This window comes from Lycorma delicatula, chromosome 2, assembly GCF_047948215.1.
Source record: "Lycorma delicatula isolate Av1 chromosome 2, ASM4794821v1, whole genome shotgun sequence".
Lineage (NCBI taxonomy): Eukaryota > Metazoa > Arthropoda > Insecta > Hemiptera > Fulgoridae > Lycorma > Lycorma delicatula.
Window position 1 is genome coordinate 65377894 of NC_134456.1, and position 26919 is coordinate 65404812.

Consider the following 26919-nt stretch of genomic DNA (forward strand, 5'->3'; position numbering starts at 1 on the left):
AACACCTCGATTAATTCCATTCTTTTGGAATGATTAAGATATGTTTTTAAAGATAGTAAGACAACAAATATAACCTATTGATAACGTATCACTAAAAAATAATAAAATAAATAAACAAGATGAAAAAAGAAGATGTATGAACTCATTTAAACAGGTATTTTTCATTAAATTAAAAAAAAAATATTCAAATATAAAAGGTACAAACCTACTAATAGATGAGATTAAATGATTAATTTATTTAGACAATTGACATCATCACATTAATTTTTTTATAATAGATTTTTCCAACTGAATAACAAATTGTACTAAAAATTATAGTTGGATGATCTAGCTATAATATCCAAACAATTAAGCTTCATAATATATATATATTTTTAAATTAGATCTGTACCATTGTGTGGGTAATGCTAACAAATACATATTAAAATAAATAAGTACCACTTATTTAAAAACAATAAACTTACCTCTTTACCCGTAGGTACATGTTTTGCAAGTTTGACTTTGGCAAAGTTACCTTTGCCAATAGTCTTAAGGAGCTTGTACTTTCCAATGTGTGGCTCATCTGTGGTACGGCTTCGAGATGAGGACACACGGCCAGGCACCGTTGCACTATCTCCTGACTGTAAAAAAAAAATAAATAAAAAAAATTAAATAAAACCATCCCAGTTAAATATACATTGATCATTTACTTCTGAAGTAACAGTACAGTTAGTTCTGAAGTACAGTTTTCAAAGTAATTTATTTATCAATAAAATATTGATATAACTTGCTAAATACAACTTATAAAAACAGAGCTATGGTAAAGGCTGATTAACAGTAACGATGATTCCAGTTCAAGACTATTTCACTGACTGACTAGTGATAGGATTTTAACAGAAATTAAATTGCAATAAGTTACAAAATATGTTCATACTTCATGGATTATGCTAGAACTGTCATGATAAATTATCCAGAAAGACTAGAGCAGCAACAGCAAAGACTCAAGACAGGCTACAAATTACAACTAGAATGAATATCAGAGTATAACTTGAGAATGAGAGCAAAACACACATTTCCATCAACCGTCTTTATACGTTAATGAATATTCTATTTTTATGTATCCTTATGTCCCTTATGCTAATGGTACCTACTTGGGATTTCTAGAAGAGAATTTTTATATTCAATCTGATGCACTTATTCCATTAAAGAATCTATTGGGTTTCTGAACTTCAATAAATCCTTACCGAATTATTTACACAATTTCATTTCGTACCTCTGCAACATTTTGATGATAAAGCTTTCAAGTCAATGCATTCATATCTTATAGTCTATGCAGTCATCTTATTCTCTAGTCTCCAAAAACTAAACAGAGTTTATTTTTCCTGCATTACCATAATAATCTTAATTGAAGATACCAATATTACTGATGAGAAAGTCAGGTGGTCCACAGTATTCTCCTGACAGAACCAACAGTGCATATTTATAGCGCTAATTAGTATTAATGCAGTGCCAAAGTTCAAACCAGTTTTAAAAGCTATGAATGGGTGAAATGGGAGCAAATAATATTGTTATCATCACAAAGTTCTCGATAAATAATCCCATCAATACTTAAGAAATACCAAGATATTAACAAGGAAACTTTTTAATACATTATAAAAAAAATTTTTAATGAAATGTGAAACCCAACTGTCAATTTATCAGATTTACTAAATTCACATTTAAAGAGATTTAAAATACCTTTAAAACAAGTATTAATATATAAATTATTTTAACTTCAAGAAAGTATGATTAAGAAACTGATAAATCAATATGATTGGTACTTTCCTCAAAATATATTATTCCACCTATACATATACTAAAATATAAGATGATGATAAGCAGACACATGATGATAAACAGACTATAATCAAGCATAGTACTTGATTATAATTTAAGTAGGGTCAATTCTTAATTCAATATGCCATGTCAAGGGACTATCAACAAACAGTCACACAATTCATAGTCAAACAAAACAATACTTTTGAAAATAATAAAAGCACACAATATTAAATCAAATCTTACTTATGCATATAATAATTTTAGAACTAGTATTTTTTGTGGAGATAATTTGTAACCTTTTGCATTTTTTATTCTGCAAGTAAACCTTAACTTTGAGATTTTAAATTATCTACTTTTTGGAAAAAAGTTAAATATATATGTATATATTTAGAAATAATCCTTAAGATTCCAAAGTTATCCACACTACCTATACATTTTTACATTTATTCAAAAACATTTAATATCAAAATTTGAAATAACTACATTGATCAGCAGGTTTACCGATTCTTTTAATTAATTTACAGCAAGACAGTACAAAATCTATTTATTACCAGAAAAACAAACGGCAAATAAATTAAATTAATTAGACATTTAAAATTGGCATAATCAAATCAAAAACTATATCATTTTATTAAAGAATTCTACACTAACAGTCAAAGAAAAATTCATTACCCAGAATACTGCATTTATTTGTTTATAAAAATATATACTCTTTTTTAATTCAATGCACATGGAAAAAAGAAAAATCGCATATAATTAAATGTGAATTAAATTAAGTTATGCAATTAAGTTTTAAGTGAATTAGGTTATGAAAATCTTTTTCATATAAATATATTTAAGAGAGAATTCTATTTATTTATCTAATATATCTTCTCTTATATTAAAGAGAATGTCCTGACTGATTCACTGACTCAAAATCAACGTACGAGAGACTTGAAATTTTCAGGGTATCTTTGTATCTTTAAGTAGGCGTGCACTAACAAAGGATTTTGTGAAATTTTGATTTTAGGGATTCAAATCGACAAAAAACGAAATTTCGTGTTAACAGTGCCATCTGTTGGACGTAAGAGCAACATACGCTATACTAAATATTTTACGGTTCCATTGCAATGTTTCCGATATGTGTGTCTGCTATAGAATAAAAAACTACTGGACCGATTTACGCGCGAAGAAGAAGGGAGAAAGGGAAAAATCGGAAACGGCAAAAATCGAAAAAGATAAATGGGAAAAAGGTAAAAAGGGAAACGGGGAAAAGGAAATGGAAATGGAGAAGAGGAAGGAAATTAAATCTAAAATAAATAAATAATTAAATTAAAAACTGAGATATGTAAAGAAAATAATTGAAAATGTTAAATGCAAAAAAATCGGTTGAGATTAAAAGCGTAGGTAAAGCGTGGAAATGAAGTAATTCATTATATCTGTCAAATAAGTAATATTAAAACATCGTGAACACGCGAAGGGCAACAGAATGAGTGTGTGAGTGCTCCAGAAGAATGCGGTTAAATCTTACAGCTGTATTTCTCTGTTTAAAAAAATGAAAAAAGTTCATAATAAACATGTGTCCGGAAGCTTTGTTTTCAAATTAGGAATAACCAAGAATTTTACCATGATTTCTGCTTAGTGGCAAAATGAACCTATACCGAAATTCATTGAAAACCGGGGAGAAGGGAAATAAGTAAAAAGAGAAAAACGGGAAAAGGAAATGGAAAGGGAAAAGAAAAGTGAAATGGGGGAAGAGGAAGGGAAAAGGGAGAAGGAAAGGGAAACGGGAAGGGAGAGCGAAGCGAGCCACGACCCTCTGATCGTGACGGGAAGCGCAAGTAACCATAGAGCACGGGCGAAGCTGCGATGGGGATACTAGAATTGGGATTGTAATAAATGTTTTGTTTATCTTTCCTGAATTTTTATATTGAACTATTTTAATTCATTCATAAAATGGATTGGTCTAACAAATATTGTTCAATTTTCTTATCTTCCTTTTTTTGTTTCCTTTATTTAAGTTTTGGGCAACGATTCAATGTGTATCGTATATTCCTTCAGTATTTTTCATAAAAAAAATTATTTACCGTTTTATCAGGATTTAATGAACATCTAAATATAATATTTTTGATTAAATATTTTTTATTTATAAACAAATAACAAAAAAGCATTGCGAGTGAAGCTATATTGTGGGCGAAGTCGCGACGGGGTACGCTAGTTATTATATATGCACTATAAATTACGTTCAACAATTCTGTGTAAACTAAATTTAGTTTTTTTAAAATAAAAACACTATGATATATATATATATTCTATTCTAAATTATCTATAGCAAAAAGAGTAATGTTATCATTATGAGAGACAGAAAATAATGAACGGCATTAATGCAATTTCCCTTTTTGTTAAATGATTCATCAATGAAAAATAAAAAAACTACAACAACGTACAGTTTTATTTTCAATATGTTAATCGATATAAAATTTATTTACTTGCATGCACCTGATAGTTAACCGGTATGAGCGATATCTGAATAGGGCTATGTACGATACCGATCTTTTACAGCTGAAAATATTTGTAAATAGTCTGTAAACAAAATTACACAGTTGTAAATATAAAAGATAATAATGAAAATATTAAGCTTTAATATGTTTATCTTGTACCTAATTTAAAAAACAGATCAACTGATTATTGCGTAGTTGTAACCTATACTAAGATCCATTATATCAAATTAAACCAGGGGAAAAAAGAAAAACCCTGATAAGCAATTATTATACTACAAAACTCACAATCATAGCAAAGTATTAAAGAAAGATACATTGTATGCAATCTACAACCAGTAAATATACAAGACAACAAACTTAAAGAATAGCCTCTAGAAAAAAAATGAAATATATGCAAAACAAATATTGCCAGAAAAAAAGAAATTAACAGTTAAACAACACATTATTATTTTTGTGACATAAAAAATTATGCTTACATGGGCTGACAAATACAATCTATACTTTAAAAAAAAAAAAACAAAAATTAAAGTTCTGATGAAGCCAATGTAATAATTGAAACTGAAATATAACAGAATTAAAAGCTTATGTTAGGAGATAACATTTTTAAAAAATAAACTAAAATCAAAAAAATGAAAAGCGAGTACATATTAACTGTTAAAATAAAACAGGGAATAATACAATAAATTACAACAAAAAAAAATTATCTATGTTTTGAACATGCAAGAAATCTGAAGTGAACCTGGATTAAATTAACTAAATCAAACATTCTGGAAGACCAAATAATAATTATAACTTAACGTCAATAAAAATAAATATTTAAGAAAATTTACTGAAATACGTACCCTGTACACACAAAACACAAAGGAAATACATATACATATTTTTTTTACATAACACAAAAATACAATAATTTCTATTCAGATGAATGAGTGAAACCTTCTTAGCACACAATAATGTTTGTAGTTATTTATTTTTTGACGGGGCCGAACAATAAAAGAATTATCATCACATCACCATCACCTACCAAAAAGTTAAGAAAAAAAAGAAAAATAATATAAACCAATAAAGGAATGAAAAACGGTATACTTAGCCCCACTCTAATTGTAAACCTCGGGTTGTGTTTGTATGTGATAGATAAGTAGGCATGTGAGTGTATTTCAGTGTCACCAGATGGTAAAACCTGTAGCGTGATTACAAGGAACCGATAAACTATTCCACGAGCAAAACAACGGTGGTGTATGAAATAATTAACAGTATAAAAAAAAAAGAAACGATAAAGCAAATTTTCTTTAACAGCTAAATTTTTAACAAATTTTGAGTACCACGACAGCGACGACCCTATAGTACTGGCCGGAATCGCTATTCATCTTCACGCTGCACGTCGGTGGCACAGCGAACGGAAAAACACAACTCTCCCGTGTCAAATATCCAATAGGACACAGCACCGCACAATAAATAATGCGACACTCCAGCGTTCCGCGACTAAACAGCACAATTGAGGACAGATAAATAAATGTCGGCTCTTAATCGAGTAGGCCAAATGTTCGACAGGACAAGTTACTTGTCTTTGCTGTTATTTTTAGCCGAGCGATCGATTTAACTGGAGGGAGTCTATCACAGAACTGTTAACACAACAGGTCTAAAACAATTGACCCTAGCATACCAACTACTAATATACGACCGGTTACAGCTCTACAAGATCACAGAAGAAAAAAAATCAACATCGATAATAATATTAATATCACACATATATTTATTTATTTTAACGTTTAGCGGTTAACTTTATGCATTGAAAATTAAACGCAACTGAAAGCAGCTTTCAACCGGTTAAGTTCTATCATTTTCATCAAAATCAGTGTACTTGATCATTTAAGTAAGACGTAAATAAACAGGTAAAAATTTGCAAAGTACGGAAAATAATTAACCGGAAAAACTTAATAAAAAGGTAATTTCGTAAACGAAAAATCGATATAATTACAATACCTTTTCGTAAAATTAAGAAGTTAGTTCGATTGAACAATTTCCGACCTTGCTTTGTTTAACCGAGGGCAAAACTGTTACTAGTAAAATGGGTGTAGGGAAAAGCAGAATCTTTGAATAACAGGACAAGTATCATTCTGAGGACGTATTTAAACAATAAAATTTTAATTTCTCACCGATTAGCGTAATCGTGGTCACTATTAGATGTAAAAGTATGTTTTAATAATACTAAAAAAATATTTGTGTTAATAACACTAAAAATTGCTAGAACAAAATCAGTGCTCAAGAAAACCCTTTAAATCTATATATTTCAGTATTTACAGGAACAAATTCGGTTCCTTATGACTACGATACTTATAATTACAATATAACTTCCATGAAACTATAGATTGTATAAAGATATTTTTTGCTGCGATCGATACCAGCAAAAAATCTATTCAATAAAAAAATTCACCTACATTATATATGAGTACTATAATGCTAGAACAATTCTAAACAATATATTATTACTTAAATATTTTAATAATAAAATTTTATGTTAAATAAATATCTTAAAGTTAAAAAAAAGCTTCCCCATAATAAATGTAGTAAGGGTTTCGCGGTCCCAGAATAATATTCTTGCTACCTTAGAAACGGCTCTCGATACAATATATACAATAAAAGATACACTTTATTTATTCAAATTAAACCGAATGGTTATTTAGTTGATTTAGAAAAGTGCATATATTTGTTATAACAAGTACGATCGGCAGCCCCACACGTCTGTGTGGCACCACGTTTCAATCAGTTAATGAAGAAGTTGGAATTCTTAACTTCTAGATTAGGCTAATGAAACCCACCGGGTCGGTATAGTGGTGAACGCGTCTTTCCAAATCAGTGAATTGGAAGTCGAGAGTTCCAGCGTTCAAGTAAAGTCAGTTATTTTTACACGAATTTGAATACTAGATCGTGGATACCATGTTCTCTGGTGGGTTGGGTTTCAATTAACCACACATCTGAGGAATGGTCGAACTGAGACTGTACAAGATTACACTTCATTTGCACTCATAAATGTCATCCTCATTCATCCTCTGAAGTATTATCTGATCGGTAAATACCGGAGGCTAATGAAAGTCTGGCTAACCTACAAGTTAGGATTTGAACTTCATTAAATGGCTTTTCAGCCATTTAATGAAGTGCCATACAAACATGTGTGGTCCAGACTTACAGTATTTGATTTAATTTCTGCAAGAATCTAGCATTTTATTCACGTATTTTCACCTGCTTATCTTCATAGTTAAAAATATGTCCAACGTTGTAAAACTGAAATAAAAAAAATATTATCGATAAAATTGAATATCATACATACAGAAAAACGATTTAGAGTCGCATTTGAAATCAAATAATGAAAAAATTTAGACTAATTTACGGAGGGTGTTTTACTTACATGTTCCAACAAAATTAACAAATAAAGAAACCTCACGTGGTATCGACCTCGTCAAAATACCGAGGTCGATCCGAGGTACATTGGCAAACATGAACAAATGTTTTTTATAACCGAACAGACAGAAACCGCTGCGAGTAAATCGAACAAACGGGTAAATAAGTAGAAATATGTTTAATATAAATAAATGGCTATAACCTACGTAGTATTCGATTACCAAGTCCATTCTCACAGTGAAAATTTGTAATTTTATTTCGCACGCAACAATTCTCGTTTAATTTACCCTTAGTTTATCAAGGGGAGTAGATTTTATTTACATTTATTAATAAATACGATGTTATTTTTATATAAGGAAGGTTATTTTTATATAATGAAGGGGTGTTAATCAAAACACACTTAGTTTTTTTTTATACTATAACCTATTAGTCAAACCTATTTGTATTATATAGGTTGTCCCACAAGGAAACCTTCAGGACATATTCTACTCGTGAAAATAATGAAACGGGTGCATATAAACGTATCTCTAGAAACGCTTTGTTTTCGAGTTACGGCAAGAGAAAGATATCGCCCGGATTTCAGCTCTTCTAATAAAAAGAATCCCTACTGTAATTTTTGGGACCGAAATTAAGGAGAAACATTCATAGTTTCTTATGTAATTTGAGCTGGGAATTAGGATAAAACGGATCCCAGAACTGTAACTCCAGTAGTTTTTAAGATAACCGAAAATAAAAAATTCGGTATTTATATGAACTTTTTTCGTTATTTTCACCAGTTGAAGATGTCCTGAAAGTTTCTGTTTCTTCGTGGGACACCTGTATAATAACAAAATAACAAGAACTTGTGCTTTATTACCGCCATAAAAGTTAATTTTAAATACTTAATAATTCCTGTTTCTTATGCCCATCGCATTCTACAAATTTTACTTCGCAGTATTTCAGTCTACGTCATATATATCACTGCAATGTAATTTTCACTGCCACTTATTACCAGCAAACCCATAAAATTACTTGTAAGTCAAATTCTAATTATAAATAAACGATACAAAAAAAAAACTCACCACTGTCATCCAAGAAGGTACAACAGGCGGGGGCACAAGAGGAGCCCTATAAACAGGGGGGCTGTTGTTCTGATGCTGTAACCATGTAGTGTAGGGCACTTTAACACTCATCGCGAGTTATAATACATTTTACACTAATTATGTCTATTATTTTCGAATTATTTATGTATGTTATGTGTTCAATTATTACAAAAATATTTTATCACCATCACTATCGTTACTAAAAACAGTACAAAAACCCGATTAAATAACAAGGTAAGAAAAAACTTACCTAAATAAAAAAAAGAATACTTAAAATACAAAAAGTGAAGAATTAGTTCAGTTCAATCGAGAATGTTTCGAACTGTCACTATAGAAAAAATAAATAAATAAATAAAATAAAAGCCTAACCGATAAAAAAAAACTTAAGTTTTTTTTTTTAAATAATAAACAAAATCATAATTTTTAAATGGCATAAACGTATCGATGAACTATACGACTGCTCGTTCCTTGGATACGATGAAGCCGATGATTAATCTTAGTACTGCAAAAATGAATGTATAAAACAAAGCCCTAAAACTCCATACATCCGGAAAACAAAGGAAAATGTGGAAGTAAACACGTTTAAAATTTAAATAGCAAGATATAATTTAAATTTGCAAAGTAAATGAATGACAACAATCCTACGAAAAAATTTAACAGTAAACCATTAATGTGATATAAGTAAAAATCAAACGTTTATTTAAACCCGGTTATTCGCCAGTAAAACATTTAAACAGTTACCGATCTATCACAAATTACGAAATAAATACTAATTTATATCGCACTGAAATGAAGATAAACTTGCCAAATTACTGTTTAAGAAAATCGCGCGCACACATCACCGCTATTTTGCCGCTAGGCAGCAGCAGTAGCCAAGACAGCCTTGCTGTCGACCTGAGGCGTTAAGTGTTAGAATATGTGCGCTGACAATGCGGCGCCGATTTCTAGCAGTATTCCATAAGGATTCCCCTATGCACAACATTAACGTGAAGTTAAACGATAGATTTCTGACCAGGACGTACACGGCCGAGTGAAAGGACTGCGCATCGCGTTAAGACAAAATGTTACGGGTAGTCCCCGAAAATAGCTTCGGGTGTGGTTTTACGAAACGGCATCGGAACCAACACGTTGGCGAATTCTTTCTACAGAAGGTTAAATCGTACAAAGCTTCAGGGAGCGCATCTCAATATTGACGTAAAAGAGCCGAGACTTCCTTTCTATATTAAATAATAGCGAACAGTTTGAGATCGAATCAATCTACGTTCGTTTCGGGTTAGGCGGAATCCGTCTTCTTAAGCAAAGAAGCAACTTTTACGAGTGTGGGACTTAAACCATCAAGACGTGCTAGTACGGAGAGGGCCGGAAATCCCCATGCGGGTACCAAACGCGTCGGAGAGGTGACCGTGTTTTGTGGAGTTTTAAGGTCAATTTCTTTCGATCGTATACCATCACAGGAATAATTTCATCTACCGGTAAATAAAATCAGTGTTCTTTTCTCATTTTCACAACGAATTACAACGGTACCTCAATGAAACACTTACCACACCTTAGATAGGACGTGCAGATCACGGCGAACAGAATATCGTATATTTCGTGTACACGTAGTGGCCGTCCCTATCTTCGGATTAAATGGCATGCGATTTTAAGTTCTATTTTTCTACCCTCCACTCTTCCTGCTGATATTATGAAATTCGAAACCGTATCCCGTTTGTTGTAACACCGATCGATTGTGGCAAACTTAATAATCCAATAAAAAAATGATGAACAAATACCCCAATATACATGAACAATAACGTAAAAACCGAAAATTTACTTTTATAAATAATGTATTCAACCTTACTTAACATGTTCTTACTAGGTTACTTTAATCTCACATTTGAAGTTCTAAAAAAAGTTATACTACCGCTATTGAATATATGGCCTGAGTAATTGAAAATAATATTAAGAACGATATTGCAATACATTGATCTAACGTTAAGAACAGCCGCATTCGTTATCACGAACATAAATAAACTTAGATATAAAATTTAACGATCATAAAATATTTAATTTAATATAAAAACTTTAAGAAATATTAAGTTAAAAACTTTAATCTAAGTTAAAAAGACTACAATATTAAGAATGAGTTCATTAATATTCAAAGATCCGGTTTACGTTTAGAGGCTCCAACAGGTTCTTCAACAAGCTGACTCATATGATCCAAACCTACTTTTAAAATCAGCCGGTTCCTACTTTCGACCACACTTACAGTTAATTTTGCTAAAACCCGTGGAACACTACGCAATACTCAAACGATTTTTCTACACGTAACTCACGTAATTAAATATCTTAGATCGGCAAATATTTTTAAATGGTTGAATTATTATCTGTATACATGATGTTCGGTTTAATGACCATATCTTTAGCAATGAACAAGCAATCGTTCCGGTTAACTTAAGAGGCGACGTTAGATTTAATATAGCGTAGAATACAATTCCGTCAACTTCTTGACAATATAACCATTAATAATTTAACCGAAAAAAAATAACCCGAAATGTTTATTCACACTTAACAAACAAATAACATTGTGTGTGTACGCATGCGCGCGCGCGGTAATTCAACTAACATATACACCGGTGTGATTCGAAAAACGTTTTTGACTTAGGGAGATGGAAAAAGCACACAACATACTGTTTCTTTTGTTGTTCATCTTACGGAAGAAACTTTGAAGCTCAGCCTTGTCCTTTATTCAGCATTAATAAACAAATTTCACTTCAATTCTACCCCTCAATTGTAGGCTGTGTATAGATTCATTTAATTATCTAAAAAAAAATTCAAGGTAGTATCTAGAATCGTGTCTCCGGGAAAAAGGTGAGACGGCACCGACATATAATTGAACTAGGCAGCAACCTAACTCGTAAATTTTTGGGAGACGGTAAATTCTACAAGGAAGAGAAGTAATAAATGATAAAAACCGACGCAAGGAAAAATACAATGCCGCTAGACGACTAAGAAAATAGAGGAAGAAACAGTGGTCATCGATAGCGTCGAAGTTACGATGTCATCTAGGCTCACAAAATTTTGAACGTAAATTTTACCGATATTATCGTATTTGTTTGAGAATATTATTTAATTGGGAGCACGCAACTGAATAAATAATATTAAAAATAGATAATAGTACGGAAGTAATGACTTCGGGCAATTGAAAAATTACAAAATAAACTATATTCTGTACTTTTTATAAAGATAGGCAGACTTAATTTACGATACTTCGCTTAAAAAATGATTTCAAAGTTACAGCAACGAAATGATTCACAGGCCTTCCCTGGAGAGAACAGAAAATATGAAATAACTTTTTTTTGGAGCGGATGGTTTCTGCTCCAATTGGAAAAACCTGTAACACTAATTCCGTTTTCTTTGAGAATAATTACAAACTATTATTCGAAAATCATACCCCACACAAAAAATTTAATAAGATATATACAAGCATTTCACCAATCAAATTAAGATCTGCATTTTTTTTTACTCTTAGGAATCACCATTATAAATTTAGCTAAGCGGCAAACAACAGTTAAGATAAATATATTACAATAAAAATATGAAGGAACAAACTCCACATGCCAAGTGTGATAGCATTTAAACATTTTTATCTTGCAAACGCTAACTACTCCATATTTACCGATAAACACATGTAACTCCGCGTGATAATAATTATTAAATTGAACGTATTTGATAAATTAAGTTATATATATAACGTGCGTAATTTGCGAACAATCGCCCGATGTAATTTCAAAATGAATAATTTCAAAACAGATTAACAGCAAGTCGATTAACAAACGATAAGTCGCAGTGCAAATATTGCTAAACTTGAACAAATGATTACAGCACATAACACTGTTATCGGGCAGCAGGTAAATCAAACGACACTTCTTTTATACTACACCACATAAATTTAATTAATAGTAGTCGATTCAAGTGCTTATAACGTAACTAATTTTACGACTGTAACTTTTTAATTTAGAGGAAAATACAAACAGAAAAAAGGTCGAAATTAAATTATAAAAACATCACGAATTTTTCCTCTGGGATTATTCAAACTATCTTAATACCCCACCTCGTAATTTTTTCCTGTAAAAATCTGCAATGATGAATACCTGAAGTCGGTGAAATACTAGAGAGAAATCGACAGAATCACTCATTTTAGACAGATTAATAGTAAATGACGGGGAAGAGAAATTACAGGATTTTCGTCGACAAATGTAAGAATAAATTTAAAAAAATCATTGTGTTGATGTTAGAAGGTAATTTTCAACAATCATTAGATTCCAAGCATTTTTAGTGTGTTACCCTAACTGACAGCGCTAACAGTCGTGGCCGTATTTTTCGAGAAGACGGCGGGGGCCACTGTTACTAAACAGCTATTGTAGAGATAAATCAAATTTTTTTGCGGTCTCAACCGGTGTAAACTTTGAATGTCTGGTTTCAAAAAGATGATTCCATATCTCTGATGTAACTCGGCATAGGAGTTGCGAGTGAAATTTTTAAAGGGTCGTTCGGCCTGTAGGTTTTAAAACGTACGAGATCCCTTGGTTATCAATACGGTACTTATCAATGTGGGAAAATAAAGCCTGTATCATCAACGCTTTAACATCACGACGACTGACGATTAAAATTAGAGAGGAAAATAATAGTATTACATACAAGACGTTCTATTTTTTTTTTTTTTTTTAAATAATCGGATAATTAAACCGATTAACTAATTCCATAAAGATTATCAGTAATTGTATACAAATTTAGACGACCGGATAAACAGTGTAGTTAGATCTGTACCTTTCAGAATGTAGCTTACTGGAAAACTACCTATTCACAAAAACGATCGAAATGAGTTCCAACATAATTCTTCTTAATAAATTTTGCCTAATAACAATTTTTACATTTCAACTGGAAGTATATTAATATTTTTTAGTAGAAATATTAACGTAAATAAATCTTTACAAACCGGTACACGTCAGCATATTTTGACCGATTAATTTATCGATCGAAAGCATTACTTATACATATCTTAATTCTATAATTACAGCTCGATGCGATTTTCGCAAAAGGCAATGAGATTCAGTCCTTTTTAAAGCTTAGGGTTAATATAACATGATAAAAAAAAGAACTTTAATTGGCCTTTCAAAAAGCGATTAACAGATGGCAGAGCTGTAATAATTCATAAAAAAAGGAGTGAAAAAGATCATGCAGAAATCAACCTTACATCCAAATGCTATGTGCACTTTAAAAATCTGATAACGTTTATTTTTCTACGAACATAAGATACATATTCAAATATAATTAATAGAATTGATAATGAATTAAAAATATTTTTTATTTACTGGTTGTGTCGAAATTAATAGTAGAATCGTAGAAAGTTAGGAAAAAAAGGTCGAGAAACACTAGTTAGAATGTACGCAAGGTTCAATGGAAAATATATTAACCGACTAAAAGTAAGAACGTAAATCGCAAAAAAGAAGAATTTTAAAATTACATTTATTTTATTCTAACAACCTAATCATTGTGAAATAATTGACGAGATAAAGCTACGTATAAAATGATAATACGAAAGCTTTCTCCCTATCGCAGGGCATTAACCCTATCCCGCCTTCCACTCGCGTGTAATAATCGCAAAGAAAAAAAAATTCACTGATAATTTCTAATAGAACACTCATCGATTCGGCACAAAATACAAACGTGTTCATAAAAGAGAAAAAATATACGTATTTTCATGAAACCTCATACGATTCTGATACTAATGATAAATTACCATAATTTTCTCATTTAAACAACTCTTTACATATTAAAAGTCTTGTATTAACATAAAAAGACAGAAGAAATTAAACAAAGGACCAAGTGGCTCTATGCATAGAACAAAATAAATATACGGTAGGTTTCTGCAACAATTTGTTTAGGCAATCAACATACAACCTTCAGCGATTCACAGCTAATAGAAAAAAATTTAATGAAAAACAAGTGATTATCGTTCCTGATTATGCAAGATTTCACGAACGATTACGTTTTACTTCACTTCTAGTTCACGTTTAACGATTATTAAAATGTAGAATACAGTATCGATGATACTATAAAATAAAAATAATAGATGCTAACCGATATGTAAATTATTGGAAGGCAATTTCGTTATACAATCATAGGCGACACATTATTGAACACCACTGCTCACTACTACATTCATTTCCATCAAAGACAGCGTTAACCAGTTTTCACTTAATAAGTTTCATCGTACAAATTTCTTTATCACAAATATTTTCCTCGTTCTATTAGAGTATCCCTAACGCAAACATTACTTCACATCAGCCAATGACAATTCTTGTTACAAACATTATATACACAAAAATAATGAATTAAATGGCTTTACAAAAAGGACCGCTACACTCTGTTTTTTTTTTTTTTTTATTGAAAGCTACTAAGCGAAAAGTTTCTTTAGATTACTATTAAACCAAGTAAATATAAATAGGGCGCCTTAATGTATAAACATGACGTAATCACTGAAGTTTATAATTTTCTTTATTTTTGCTTTTCGATGAGAAAATTTATTAAGAGAATAAGCCCTAACAAGATAATGATCAGAAGAGTTACACGAATATATATGTATAAGTAAAAATGAGAAAGCTTTCGTCGAGTCGCTTACTTATTCTATAATTTCTTAGATCACTAGAAAGTTCCAAGCTACACTTAACGCATGATTATTCCTAAGGAGGGTCTTAAAAGTAAGAAAATAATTTAAAAATTGTTAAAAAGGGTGTTCCTATTGGTAAATTTGTAAATTCGAGACCTAGGAAAAATTAAAATGTTGTAACGTAAATACTGAGAACTCTACATTTATTACATTCGGTTCGGTTCTGCGGTTTAAAACTTTTTCGATTAAATAAATGAATATTTGTTAAGTATAAAATAATTATACACACCAAAATTAACAACTTAGGGATATGAAACAAATTTATTATTGGTTCTAAAGGATATATCGCTGTACCACATAAACAGAAATATGCTAATAAATTAATGTTTTTAGAATGTCAAATTCAGATCCGCAAAAAAAAACTGACGCTGGATAAGAATTAAATTTCTATTCGTTAGGCCATCTAAATTAACCAGTTTAATGAGACTAATCGATACAGCACAGAAGTAAGAATATTGCGAGATGAATTGACAACAGAGATAAATATGTCCTTTAGAGTGAGCTACGCTTACAATATACACTTATTTATTTAAGGTTTGACAGGAGGAATTCATAGATTTTTCAATAGCTAGTAATGTGAGAACTGTGAAATTTTATATAATAAATTACATGGATTCGAGGTCGCCTTCTGGAGCTGAAAAAAAAAGATTTTTCATCCAATTGTTTGACCGAGAGGAGAGGCAAGACGGTGAACGAAAGCTATCAAAAATCATTCTTTTTCCTTTTACTTGGACAAGAAGATATCAAGGTAAACTAATAAATACGAATATGTACTATTTTTGTCTTTATTTCGGAGAAAAAAATTCAACATAATAACAGTTTTGTTGATTTTATATTAAAACCGACAAAATGACAGCCGTATAAAGTTAAAAAAATAACTTCCTTAATAAACACAAGGACAACGAAATTTAGCCAACATTTAAGTCCCAAATTAATTGGATCAAGGTTTATTTAAGTAAACGAAAACTGATAATAAATTTTAAATTAACGTCTTATAACTTGTCTTTGAGATTGTTATACGCACGTCTTACGTTTTATCAGTTTATTTGTACCGGTATTATTGAACGAAACGTAATTAATTATTTTATTTATAAATTCAGATTTTACACATCATTTTGTAACGAGGATCAGATCGAGATTTTCCTTCATCCTTCCAAGCGAATGCCAGAACAATTCCTTTTATTAGCTATACGCTCGTAAAGTTAATTAGATAGAGCGGATGTTCGTGAACGATCTATATCGACCGAAGCATTAATATTATATTCCAACAGTCTAGAGTACTAAAATATCTAGCGCCACTTAGATGATTCGGGCCCGCAGACGGCTACACGCCTTCATGTAATGAATGTACCGTCTGTAGCCGGATACATCTCTAGCCAGACTGGAATGTGTTAATTAAAATCAAAAATACGTATAACCGATTTATTTATATCAACGCATTTTTTTTTAATGCAAAAGGTATGCCATTAATTAATATAAAACAAAAATAAAAAGAATAAATAGAAATAAAAACAACACAAATTCAAATTCTCAAGCAACAAAACACATAACTTATGAATTATAAAAAAATTATTGTCTTCTTTCTTGTTTTTTCCCTACATTAAGAAAAAATAGTTATCCTAGAAACAGAAAATACGTTACCTTACAAAAATACCGAAGTACAGAGTATTCTAAACGATTTAACTAAAAATCCACTTTGTGCATTATAATCTAATTTTTATAATGTTAATTACAAACAAAATCATCGATGAAATAATACGGTTTTGTATAGCGCAAGTGTATGGCAAGTTTAGTTAAATACAGCCTTTCATAAAGTTGCGATTACTAAATATCGTAAACATAGTCGTATGATTTTGTTTTTCCACTACGTAAAATGAGAAAGTTTTTTCTTCGGTTAGATTTTTTTTTTCTTTTTTTTTAACGCGAACATCCACAGTTCGCCGCCTTATTATTTTTATACTGTTGAACACAAATTGTGAGCTGTAATGTTTTACGCTTTCTTATACAGAAATATTAGATCTAAAAAAACAACTTAAGAAATTAAATTACGCAAAAGCCAATGTAAATTCACTTAGGTAACTATCGAATGACCACAAATCACTGCAACAATTCTTTTCCCAGAACGAGAGATTATGTTACGAAAAATTACTGGCTAGGATTCTGAACCCAAAATCTTTCAGATGAAAACCAGAATACTACCGCCGCTACGCTAAGAAGTCCGGTCGATAAGTGTAGGAGATTTATATATTAGTATAAATTATAATAAAACTTTGCTTTCGATTAACTGTTAACAACAGAAAGAGAGAGAGAGAGAGAGCTAAATAAAATCCACGTCGGAATGAAGTGAAATCAAAAACCATATAAAATACTATTTTATATAAATATAAAATAGTAATTTCTTTGTTTAAAAATTACCCTATTTAAAAGTGAAGGAAAATGAATAAGTAATTTTCGTGGTAAATATTGCAAACAAGAAATACGATTAGTGCGAAAATTAAAAGTACATCTACCTAACAACGTTATCATTACATCGTTACAATTCGGTCATACTAACATCGAGTTGTTCTACTACGAATGACTGTAGTAGATTATTAAGCCTAAATTTTTAGTTTCGTAATGAACTCAATCCAAATTACTGCAATCTGTTGTTACATTTATGAAGCAGGGTCTGTTAAAAAAATTAGATTAGTTTGATTTAATCTTGCGGAAATTTCTCTTGAACTCAATTTCTGCAACAAATTTTGTACAGTATTCCGCTTTGTAAATAATAAAATTACACGTTAAACGTTTTCATTAGCGTTTATGATTAACACATCAAAAAACTGTAGTCCAATAAACTGATTATCTACTAAGAAATATTGTTAAAGAACATAAAATACGCAGGTGAGCGAGCGCATATTTAAGTGTTAAGTGCGTTCATCTAATATAATGAACACAAAATCGCATTTAAATGTTTTCTTATTTACATAATCGATGGAAAAATAATAACATGCGTTGAAACACGGGTTAAACTTGTTAACGTGAAAACAAAATCTCAACCCACGCAGTGGGGGTACACCAATTCTCCTCGTAAACCCGTAAAGACCTGTCAAACACTTTCTTCACAAAAGCTGATGGCATCGGCTTTTTTGGGACAGTAAAGATACGATCTTGGTTGATTTTATGGAAAGATACACGACAATTAACGCTGAAACTTACTGCGAGACGTTGAAGAAATTGAGAAGGGAGATACAAAACAAATGACGCAGCATGCTGAGTTCAGTCATCGTTTTTCTTCACGATAACGCTCGTCCGCATAATTCAGTACGCACTCGACGCCAAATATACAATTTTAAATGGGAGTTGTTTAACCACCCTCTATACAGCCCTAATTAGGCACCCAGTGTCACCTTTTCCCGAAAATAAAGAAATGGTTAGCGTCGCAGCATTTTTAAAACGACGAGGAGTTGAAAAACGCTTTACTATTTGACTTAATTCACGGGCGGCAGTTTTATGACGAGGATAATAAAAAGCTTGTTTACAGATATGACAAGTGTCTTAATCTGGACAACTGTGTAGAAAAGTAGCTAAAAGATGTATACAATAAATAGTTTTTTTTGTATCAATTGGTGTTTATTTTACAAACGAATCGGAAATTATTTTCCAAACCCTCTGTATAAACCTAGTAAACTTTATCAACATATTAATTTTTATACAATAAATCTGTTAAATAAAAAATTATAAATAAATCATTAAATGATAAAAGTTTTTTTGTTAAACGTTTATTATGCAGCTATGCAAAAAAATCCGTAATCTTTTGTCAAGTCGTACAGATATCCGACCGAAATTTGCGTTAGCATACTTAATATATATGTATACTCGTCGCTCTCCTTTATTTTAACAAGTTTAAATAAAAAAATAAAAAAGACGGTTTTATTACAGAGTCCGAGTGTTTGCTTTTGTCATTTTGTGGTTTAAAAGGGGACTAAAACTGACTTTTAAGAACATAATTTCTGTAGGTCAAATAAGCTAAGTCGTCATAGTAAAGAAAACATAATTTTATTTAAAAATGACGATGCAAATCTTCCACACAACAAAACTTATAAGAATAAATAAAAAAATGTTTTCCAAAACCAAATTAGAAAATAAGAACAGCAAATAAACAAATCGAACAGATGTACCCGCAGCATCAACAAACAGGATGCAATATGATTCGCTTGAAAGTTCGATCGGATGACGAGCAAAACAAGATAACGGTACCGCAGATCCACACCATCCTAAATAAATACTGTTTACTGCTACCTCAATTAAATGAATCGTTATTCCGAAAAAAAAACACGGGGCTAAAAAAAAAAAATTCATCTAATAAAAAATTCAGTAAATGACCGTACAATAATAAATCTTGAGACCGTGTCGAATTTTAATAATTATCAAAATTAACGAAAGCGTAAAATGACAGTGTTTATTTTATATTACAAAATGAAGTAAATATGAATTATAAATGACATAAAATGTTGATTATTTTTAAACTTAAACATCTAAAAAATTAAATCAAGTATGTTCGCTCAACATACAATATGTTGAAATACAATGAGGGAGTATTCTCCGACTGAATGAACACATTAGGAAAGACCAAAATCACAATAAAAAAGAAAAAGGCACCGGTAATATTGACTTCCATCATTCAAAGGGCAGAGAACTAAATCACTATTATTATTACAATTATTAAGTATTGTAGTTGTACGATGAAGTCGGATATAGACTTTCACCCGTGCATTATTTGTTCGCCCACTTACCGGCCTGAATCGAGTCACACCAACACCCACCACCGACGGCAAAAACTGAGTCATTCACGTTAACCACTCGTCTATTAACAAAGAAAAGTTTAAAAGGCGATCCTTTGCAACGTTTAGTTCCGCAACTCTTTTTACTTTTTATGTACTTAAATTTCATCGTTTAACGATTCCAATTTAATAAAGCGTACAACAAAAAGCTAACTTAAAAATTTCACTTTATACAAAGAGCGAATACATATACGTATTAAAAACATAATTTTTCCAAAAAAATCAGCTACTAAAACATGAAATGTTTCAATAGAGGCAAGAATTTAGCGTCTTATAATTTAAACTAAAAATCAGATTTCGATAGCATAGAACAAATTTAAAAAAATAGATTTTCTTAAATAAATTTATCCCACACAAAAAGCAAAGCGACTATGAATGAGCATCAACCTTTAGTTGATGGATGAAATGTCTGTGGTTCATGTACGACTCATTTCCTAGAAGTACATCCATACTTTCTGTGTAACGAGTTATTCCGAAAATATTCAGTATTAACTGAACGAGTAGACTTACCTTAACGGTACAATTAGATCGCTCAATTAGGCAGCGTTATTTGGTAAATAAAATTGCAATTTCAACTAAATTTACGAATTCATCAATTATATTACATCACGAGGTAAAATAAATTATCTACAGTAAGAAACAAGTCCCTCATGCATCCACGACATACTGAACCTACAACTAGGATAGACATATAGAAAAGTTATTTTACAGGCGTAATATTTAAATTCAACAAAGATATAAAATAAATACGAAAAACGTATTTTTTATTTAAAGATTGTTCACGTAAAAATTACAATCAAAAACTTTACACGAATCATAAAACGAGTATTTTGCATTTGACTAATCTTACAAAAACTATGCCCTAACAGCTCAAGAATTAATTACGACAGAATTGCATTAAACAGAAGTAACAATGTTATCAAGAAGTTTGCTTCGTAACTCTTAGTAATTATTCAGAATGAAGTCATATTACTTACAAATAAATGAATTGAATACACATAAACTCTCATCGTTATAAAAAAAAAAAATTATTACTATTATTACATAAAATTAATGCTATAGTACTTTCCGTTAACACGATTACTGATTATCCGACCGTACAGCAATGGAGCTGTTGCTACTGGTGCGTAATGTACTTCAATCCATACGGCTAGATGCGGCGTAACAAACTGATGTTATCTACAACGATCGTTTAATTTCCTTTTTAAATATCTTACTAAGAAATTTAATTGCTAAAGACCTACTTAAAAACAAAATAAAACCTCGTTAAGCATAATTAACAGTTCCTTCTTTGTTTATCAAAGAATTATTAAAATATTAGATTAATTAAAAACTAGAAAGAAAAATATCAGGTCAAAAAAGACATATGATACGACAGAAAAAAATTGAACGTTGAAAAAATAATTACTAACAAAAGTTCCTTAACAAACAACACAATTAAAACTTCTGCAATATAAAAATGAAAAAAATTCGGTGACACCCAACGGGACAATTACCCGCAATAAATGTGAATAAGAGCCAAAATGTACCTAGATTCCACGTTGATGCCACAGCGACTGAGAAAACAATCTACGGGCAACAACCCCCTTCCACCAACCACAGACACAACATTCAACGGTTTCCACATCTTTAGGAGGCTCTGTGAGAGTCGAGCTAAAACTTACATAACCCAGGAAAAAATCAAGGATGAGAAAGAGGGCGATCTATATAGAGAATCACTAAACGAGATACAAATTTGACCTAAAGGGGTGCTTAAATGCCTTTAACGGCTCTTAAGATAGCAAGCCCCCATCGTACCATAATTCCTAGAAATAGCGAATGGAAATAAATTTTTTTACCCAATACGGTAACAGTATAAAATAATGAGATAATTCTCCGTTGACGGACATAAATATGTTTCATTTCGCTTTTTCAGTGTCTTAATACTAAAATTTGTTACCGTAAATGTTTTACTTTTGTACAAAATTCCAAGTTATTGATTAGAAATACGCATATCCATTAAGTCTTTTCAGCAGTTTAGCGTAGTTGAATTGATCAGGTGTAAAACGTTCGGTCACAATACAAGCTAGATATCTACTACAAAATTTACTGTCTAGAATAAGAATAAATATTTGGAAAACCTTTTTAAATTATAATAAAAGTTGTAAGTATTATTATAGTAATAAAACCTGATCAAATTTATGTTTGACGATTACAAACATTTTTCAGAAATTTTGCAGTTTCCTAATGCAATCATTTTCTGTTAAATAATTTGTAAAATCCATAAACAAAGACAATCGTATATTAAGCATTGCTCGTTAGTTTTTCAATGGATCACGGCAAAGGTCAAATTTACCTTTATTACACCTTTTCGTTTTTTTAAGAGAATTGATACCTTTCCAACTACAACACGAAGATGTACGGTACACGCGCTCCAATGCTTGAAAATTAAAAAAAAAAAACTCGGTTATGCATTTGACGATCTATTATCATCAAATAATACTACAAGTAGAGATATAAAATCAAAAAATGCTTGAAGACCATCGACAATCGTTAAGACTAAACACGGATATGTTTTTAGATGTACTTATCAAAATCTGTCTAAGTCTACTTTCAAAATAAACCCTTTAATATAAGCAAATACAATATGATTTATAAAAATTAATAGATATCTTTATCAAAAAAATTACGGCTAACGCTTAGAACGAGAGCGTATATTTTATACAAGCATCAGCATGACGACCTATCCGATACTGTCATCTACTATTACGCAAAGCCCATAAAAAATCAGAGAATTGAATCGAGGTAAACATTTTAGGAGACCTTGACTTCCGGTTCCTTTCATTCAACGTAAATATACCAAGGATCGATTCGTCGGTCACATAAAAGTGTATTCCTACGGAATTCATACACCACTAAGTTTTAACATCACTGGCCAGTCAGAACAGAATAAAACTACTACTTACAAACTCTTGGAATTGTAATTATAAGAAGCGCGGATCTATATATTTAATTAGTCGTGAGTCGGTGACAGTTTATGAACAGACGACGGAAATAAACCGTATGTACAATTACCCAACTTTCTGGTTCATGGCGTTATATCTGGGATCGGTTTCTCGGCGCTTAAAAACACGTAACCGTCGAAGGTGAAAAATATCCAATCGAGCGAACGACTTAATCGTCGAATTTTTCCACCAGACAAATGGTGAAAAAGAAGAAGACTGAAAACAGAATAAGCAACGAATATATTTTAATGTTTGTAGTGTCATGGAAATAGCCCAATACCGTATACGGTCTGGTGGGTGGTGGGAGAAATAAAACTAACGTACCGTTCATTTCCTGGTGCCGCTAGTGCCACGGTACGGTTCTTTACACTGTAATAACGATAATATAACAATAAAACTTATTAAAACTGGCAAAACTAAACTAGATAAACAGTAACGAAAGACTAACCGGCTATACACACACACACACACACACACACACACACACACACACAGTATTAAAATCCGAATGAAACATTCTCCACCATAATACCCAGCTTTCTAACACAACAGACGTTCTCATTATTAATGCTGTATTATTTCTTTCAATTTTATAAAAATACGTCTCGAGTTATCAGTCTTTCTTTTCTCTTTTCATAGAGCCGATACACTGTAACAAAATACAGCACAAAAAATATTTTTTTTCTTTTCTCGCCCGGAAAAGCAAGTAAACAATACACGGACAATAGGTAAAAGAAAGTAAGTTTAAGAAATGTAAATTCTAGTACATCTGTCACCTCTACATCCTTCGAGTCGCACATAATGCAAACTATCTTTTTTCTTTTTAACCAAGTATTCTTTCATTCAAAAATCTTGTTTCTCCAAATATAAACAAAAGAACTGTGACGTATAACATTTTATTCGAAAATAAAATGTTTAATGAATACAAAACAAAAAAACTTGCTTGCTTGAATGTTGCAAATAAAATTATTTTATAATAAAACTGGTATACAATGCTGATGTACTGAACCGGGAAAAATAATTATTGTTTTCCTTATTTAATTATTTGTAAATATAGCTAATACAAAAGTTTAACCTATAAAAAAGTGGTACGAGTGTAGCCAACCGTCACATTTAAAAATAAAAAATTCAACGAAGGTTGATTAAATTGGCAGGAAGTTATGAATTTTAATTATGTAAAGATGTTTCCATAACTTTAAGAATTGATTCAAAGCGACACCAGTGCTGGAGATATTTATTTGTAAATTAAAAGGATTATTTCCTCAAAACGTTTTAAAAGTTACGCCTGTTCGTAGCAGGGACTTAACCAAACGTGAAATCGAGGTTGTGGTAGAAAAACCTCAGAAATACACGGCGGGTAAAGAAAACCAACCAATCACATGGTTTTTTGATAAAACTTTCGTCCTTCTCCGTAAAGAGGTAGGGTAAGATAAATGCGGACATGCACATTGCATTAAAAAATACCGAGAGTGTAATATTTTGCATTTAATTTTTTAATTTAGTTATTTTTTTTTTTTTACATTTAACTACTGGAAAACAAAATTCCGATTACATTTCTGTTCGCACCAACATTATTATTTCCACAAAAAATTATTATGTTTTAATTATTAAATTATACGATAATTATAAAAGCAATAACCATTTATGGGACGATTGACCGATATAAAAAATACCCATACATAAATCACTAATATAATTAATTCAAAAACCATAAAAGTAATAGCTGTGAAAAAATTTAGCGGTAAAAAAAATCCAGTAACTGTAGGATGATAAAATGTTACGATATCATATAAAATTTGAAAAAAAAAATAAACAATGGGTAGGAAGTGACAAATAATTTCCCTATCAGCACGCATTTATCATCCGTTATTTCAGGCGATCTAACATTTATCTAATAAAAATAAACTAAAAACTGTTTATTCAATCAAAACTAAAAAACTGCATAACATTTTTCTTCAAAATTATTAATGTAAAATATGAAGTTTCTAAAATCGAAAACTTATCTATTTATCCACTTTCAACCCGAGATAAATAAATCTATTATAATTATAAATCAACTGTTAGCACCATTCCTTTAACTAATTTTTTTGAAAAATTTATTACATAAATCGCTGTTTTCAATCTTTGTTAGAGCGGAAGTGATCTTCTAAAAAGAAACCTGAAAGGTTAAGGACGTTAAAAAACCTCATAAGACTTATGTAAATTATTACTGAATGACGATAATTTAATTTAGCATCCGGTTAAAAACTAACAAAATGTCAGTGTTAAACTCGTCGTCACTGAAATTTCACTAATATATACAAATCCGAACACCAAATCACACATTTACCGAATCCACCATTACGACTGAGCTTTCACATTTACGGTGTCAGTATTGCAATATCGTTTCAATTATTAATAACGTACTACTTTTCTTTACTACACATCACGATAAACACTACTACGATCGAACTAAAACTGCAATAGACAAAGCGAATATAAACGACGATTTGTATTCTCACTGTATTAACAGAACAGGACGATACAGGTGACTTGCCGTGCCGTGAGCCTGACTATATGCTCTAGCTATCCTGACATCCTGCAGACTGACGTCACTTCCAGCCCAGCTGGTCCACTATCCCCACCTGTAACCCCTCCACAAGAAATTCTTCCTTTGTCTACACTGCATCCACGACCTTTTCTACAAACTACAGCGACTCCACCGGTTTACCTGTCGCTTTACTATCTCTACCGGCATCGATATTCGTATCGCGACTGTTTTAATTACAATTATATTACACTTACCTGAAACTACATTATCTACTTAAAAATGAATAACTGACGAAGTAAGAGACTGAGCGCATTAAAAGCGAACGGTGCCGGATGCAAAGTTAATCTATATTATGATTATTATGCGATATATTATGTGACATAACAAAAAATAATTTAAAATTTTAAAAATCCCAATACAGACTGCAGTAGCGAATTCACTGTCGTCACGTTGACGCTGTTGCGTAAAATTGACAAGTGGTAAAGAGGCAATCGGTCTACACGAAAATGCTTTACTGATATAAGCTGTGCTCTGTCTACAAAGATTTATTAATTTCATAACAGATTACACGTAAAAATCGTAACACCGTAACACAAACCCACCAAAAAAACAATCGATAGACTAGCAGTAGTGTGGCAGGTACATGATAATTGTTCTTGAATACGTTAAGCGTCATATCTCGCGACAACACACCAGCAATCGGTACGGTTACGGACTAAAAAATCACGCGCGTAAACCGCAGATAAAAATAACTTCGATAACTGAGTTGCACTGTAATCAACCACTACACGAAAAAAAGGATTATTCTTGAAGAAAATATGTTATTAATTATAACATAAATATAACTTTAATTATAACTACATAGAAAACATGGCAAAAACTAGATCAGTATGGGCTTAGGATGAATTTCTCTGGTAACGATTTGCCTTCAAAATTCAAGGAATAATTCGATTAAGGCTGTTAATCAGCAAATAATAATACAAAAATCCCTCGAATAGAAAGAATTACCAAGATTTCACATACATTTCATTATGGTTTGTCATTAAAAAAACATCGAAGATCATTTAAATCGCTTCCCTCTGATCAAAGAATACTACGATATCATAACGAAG

General features: G+C 31.1%; 1 protein-coding gene across 30 annotated transcripts in view; it reads right to left on the minus strand.

Moving 5' to 3' along the window:
* The window catches only part of LOC142318879 (serine/threonine-protein kinase MARK2-like), a 385326-nt gene that overhangs the window by 137751 nt on the left and 220656 nt on the right, over positions 1 to 26919 (minus strand). For 29 of the 30 annotated variants that reach the window (XM_075355485.1, XM_075355493.1, XM_075355492.1 and 26 more), the window contains one exon: positions 465 to 620. In XM_075355485.1, coding sequence (XP_075211600.1) covers positions 465 to 620 — 156 coding nt within the window. Of the gene's footprint in view, positions 1 to 464; positions 621 to 8737; positions 8942 to 26919 lie in introns of those variants that run through there. The other variant, XM_075355495.1, reaches the window with a different exon arrangement.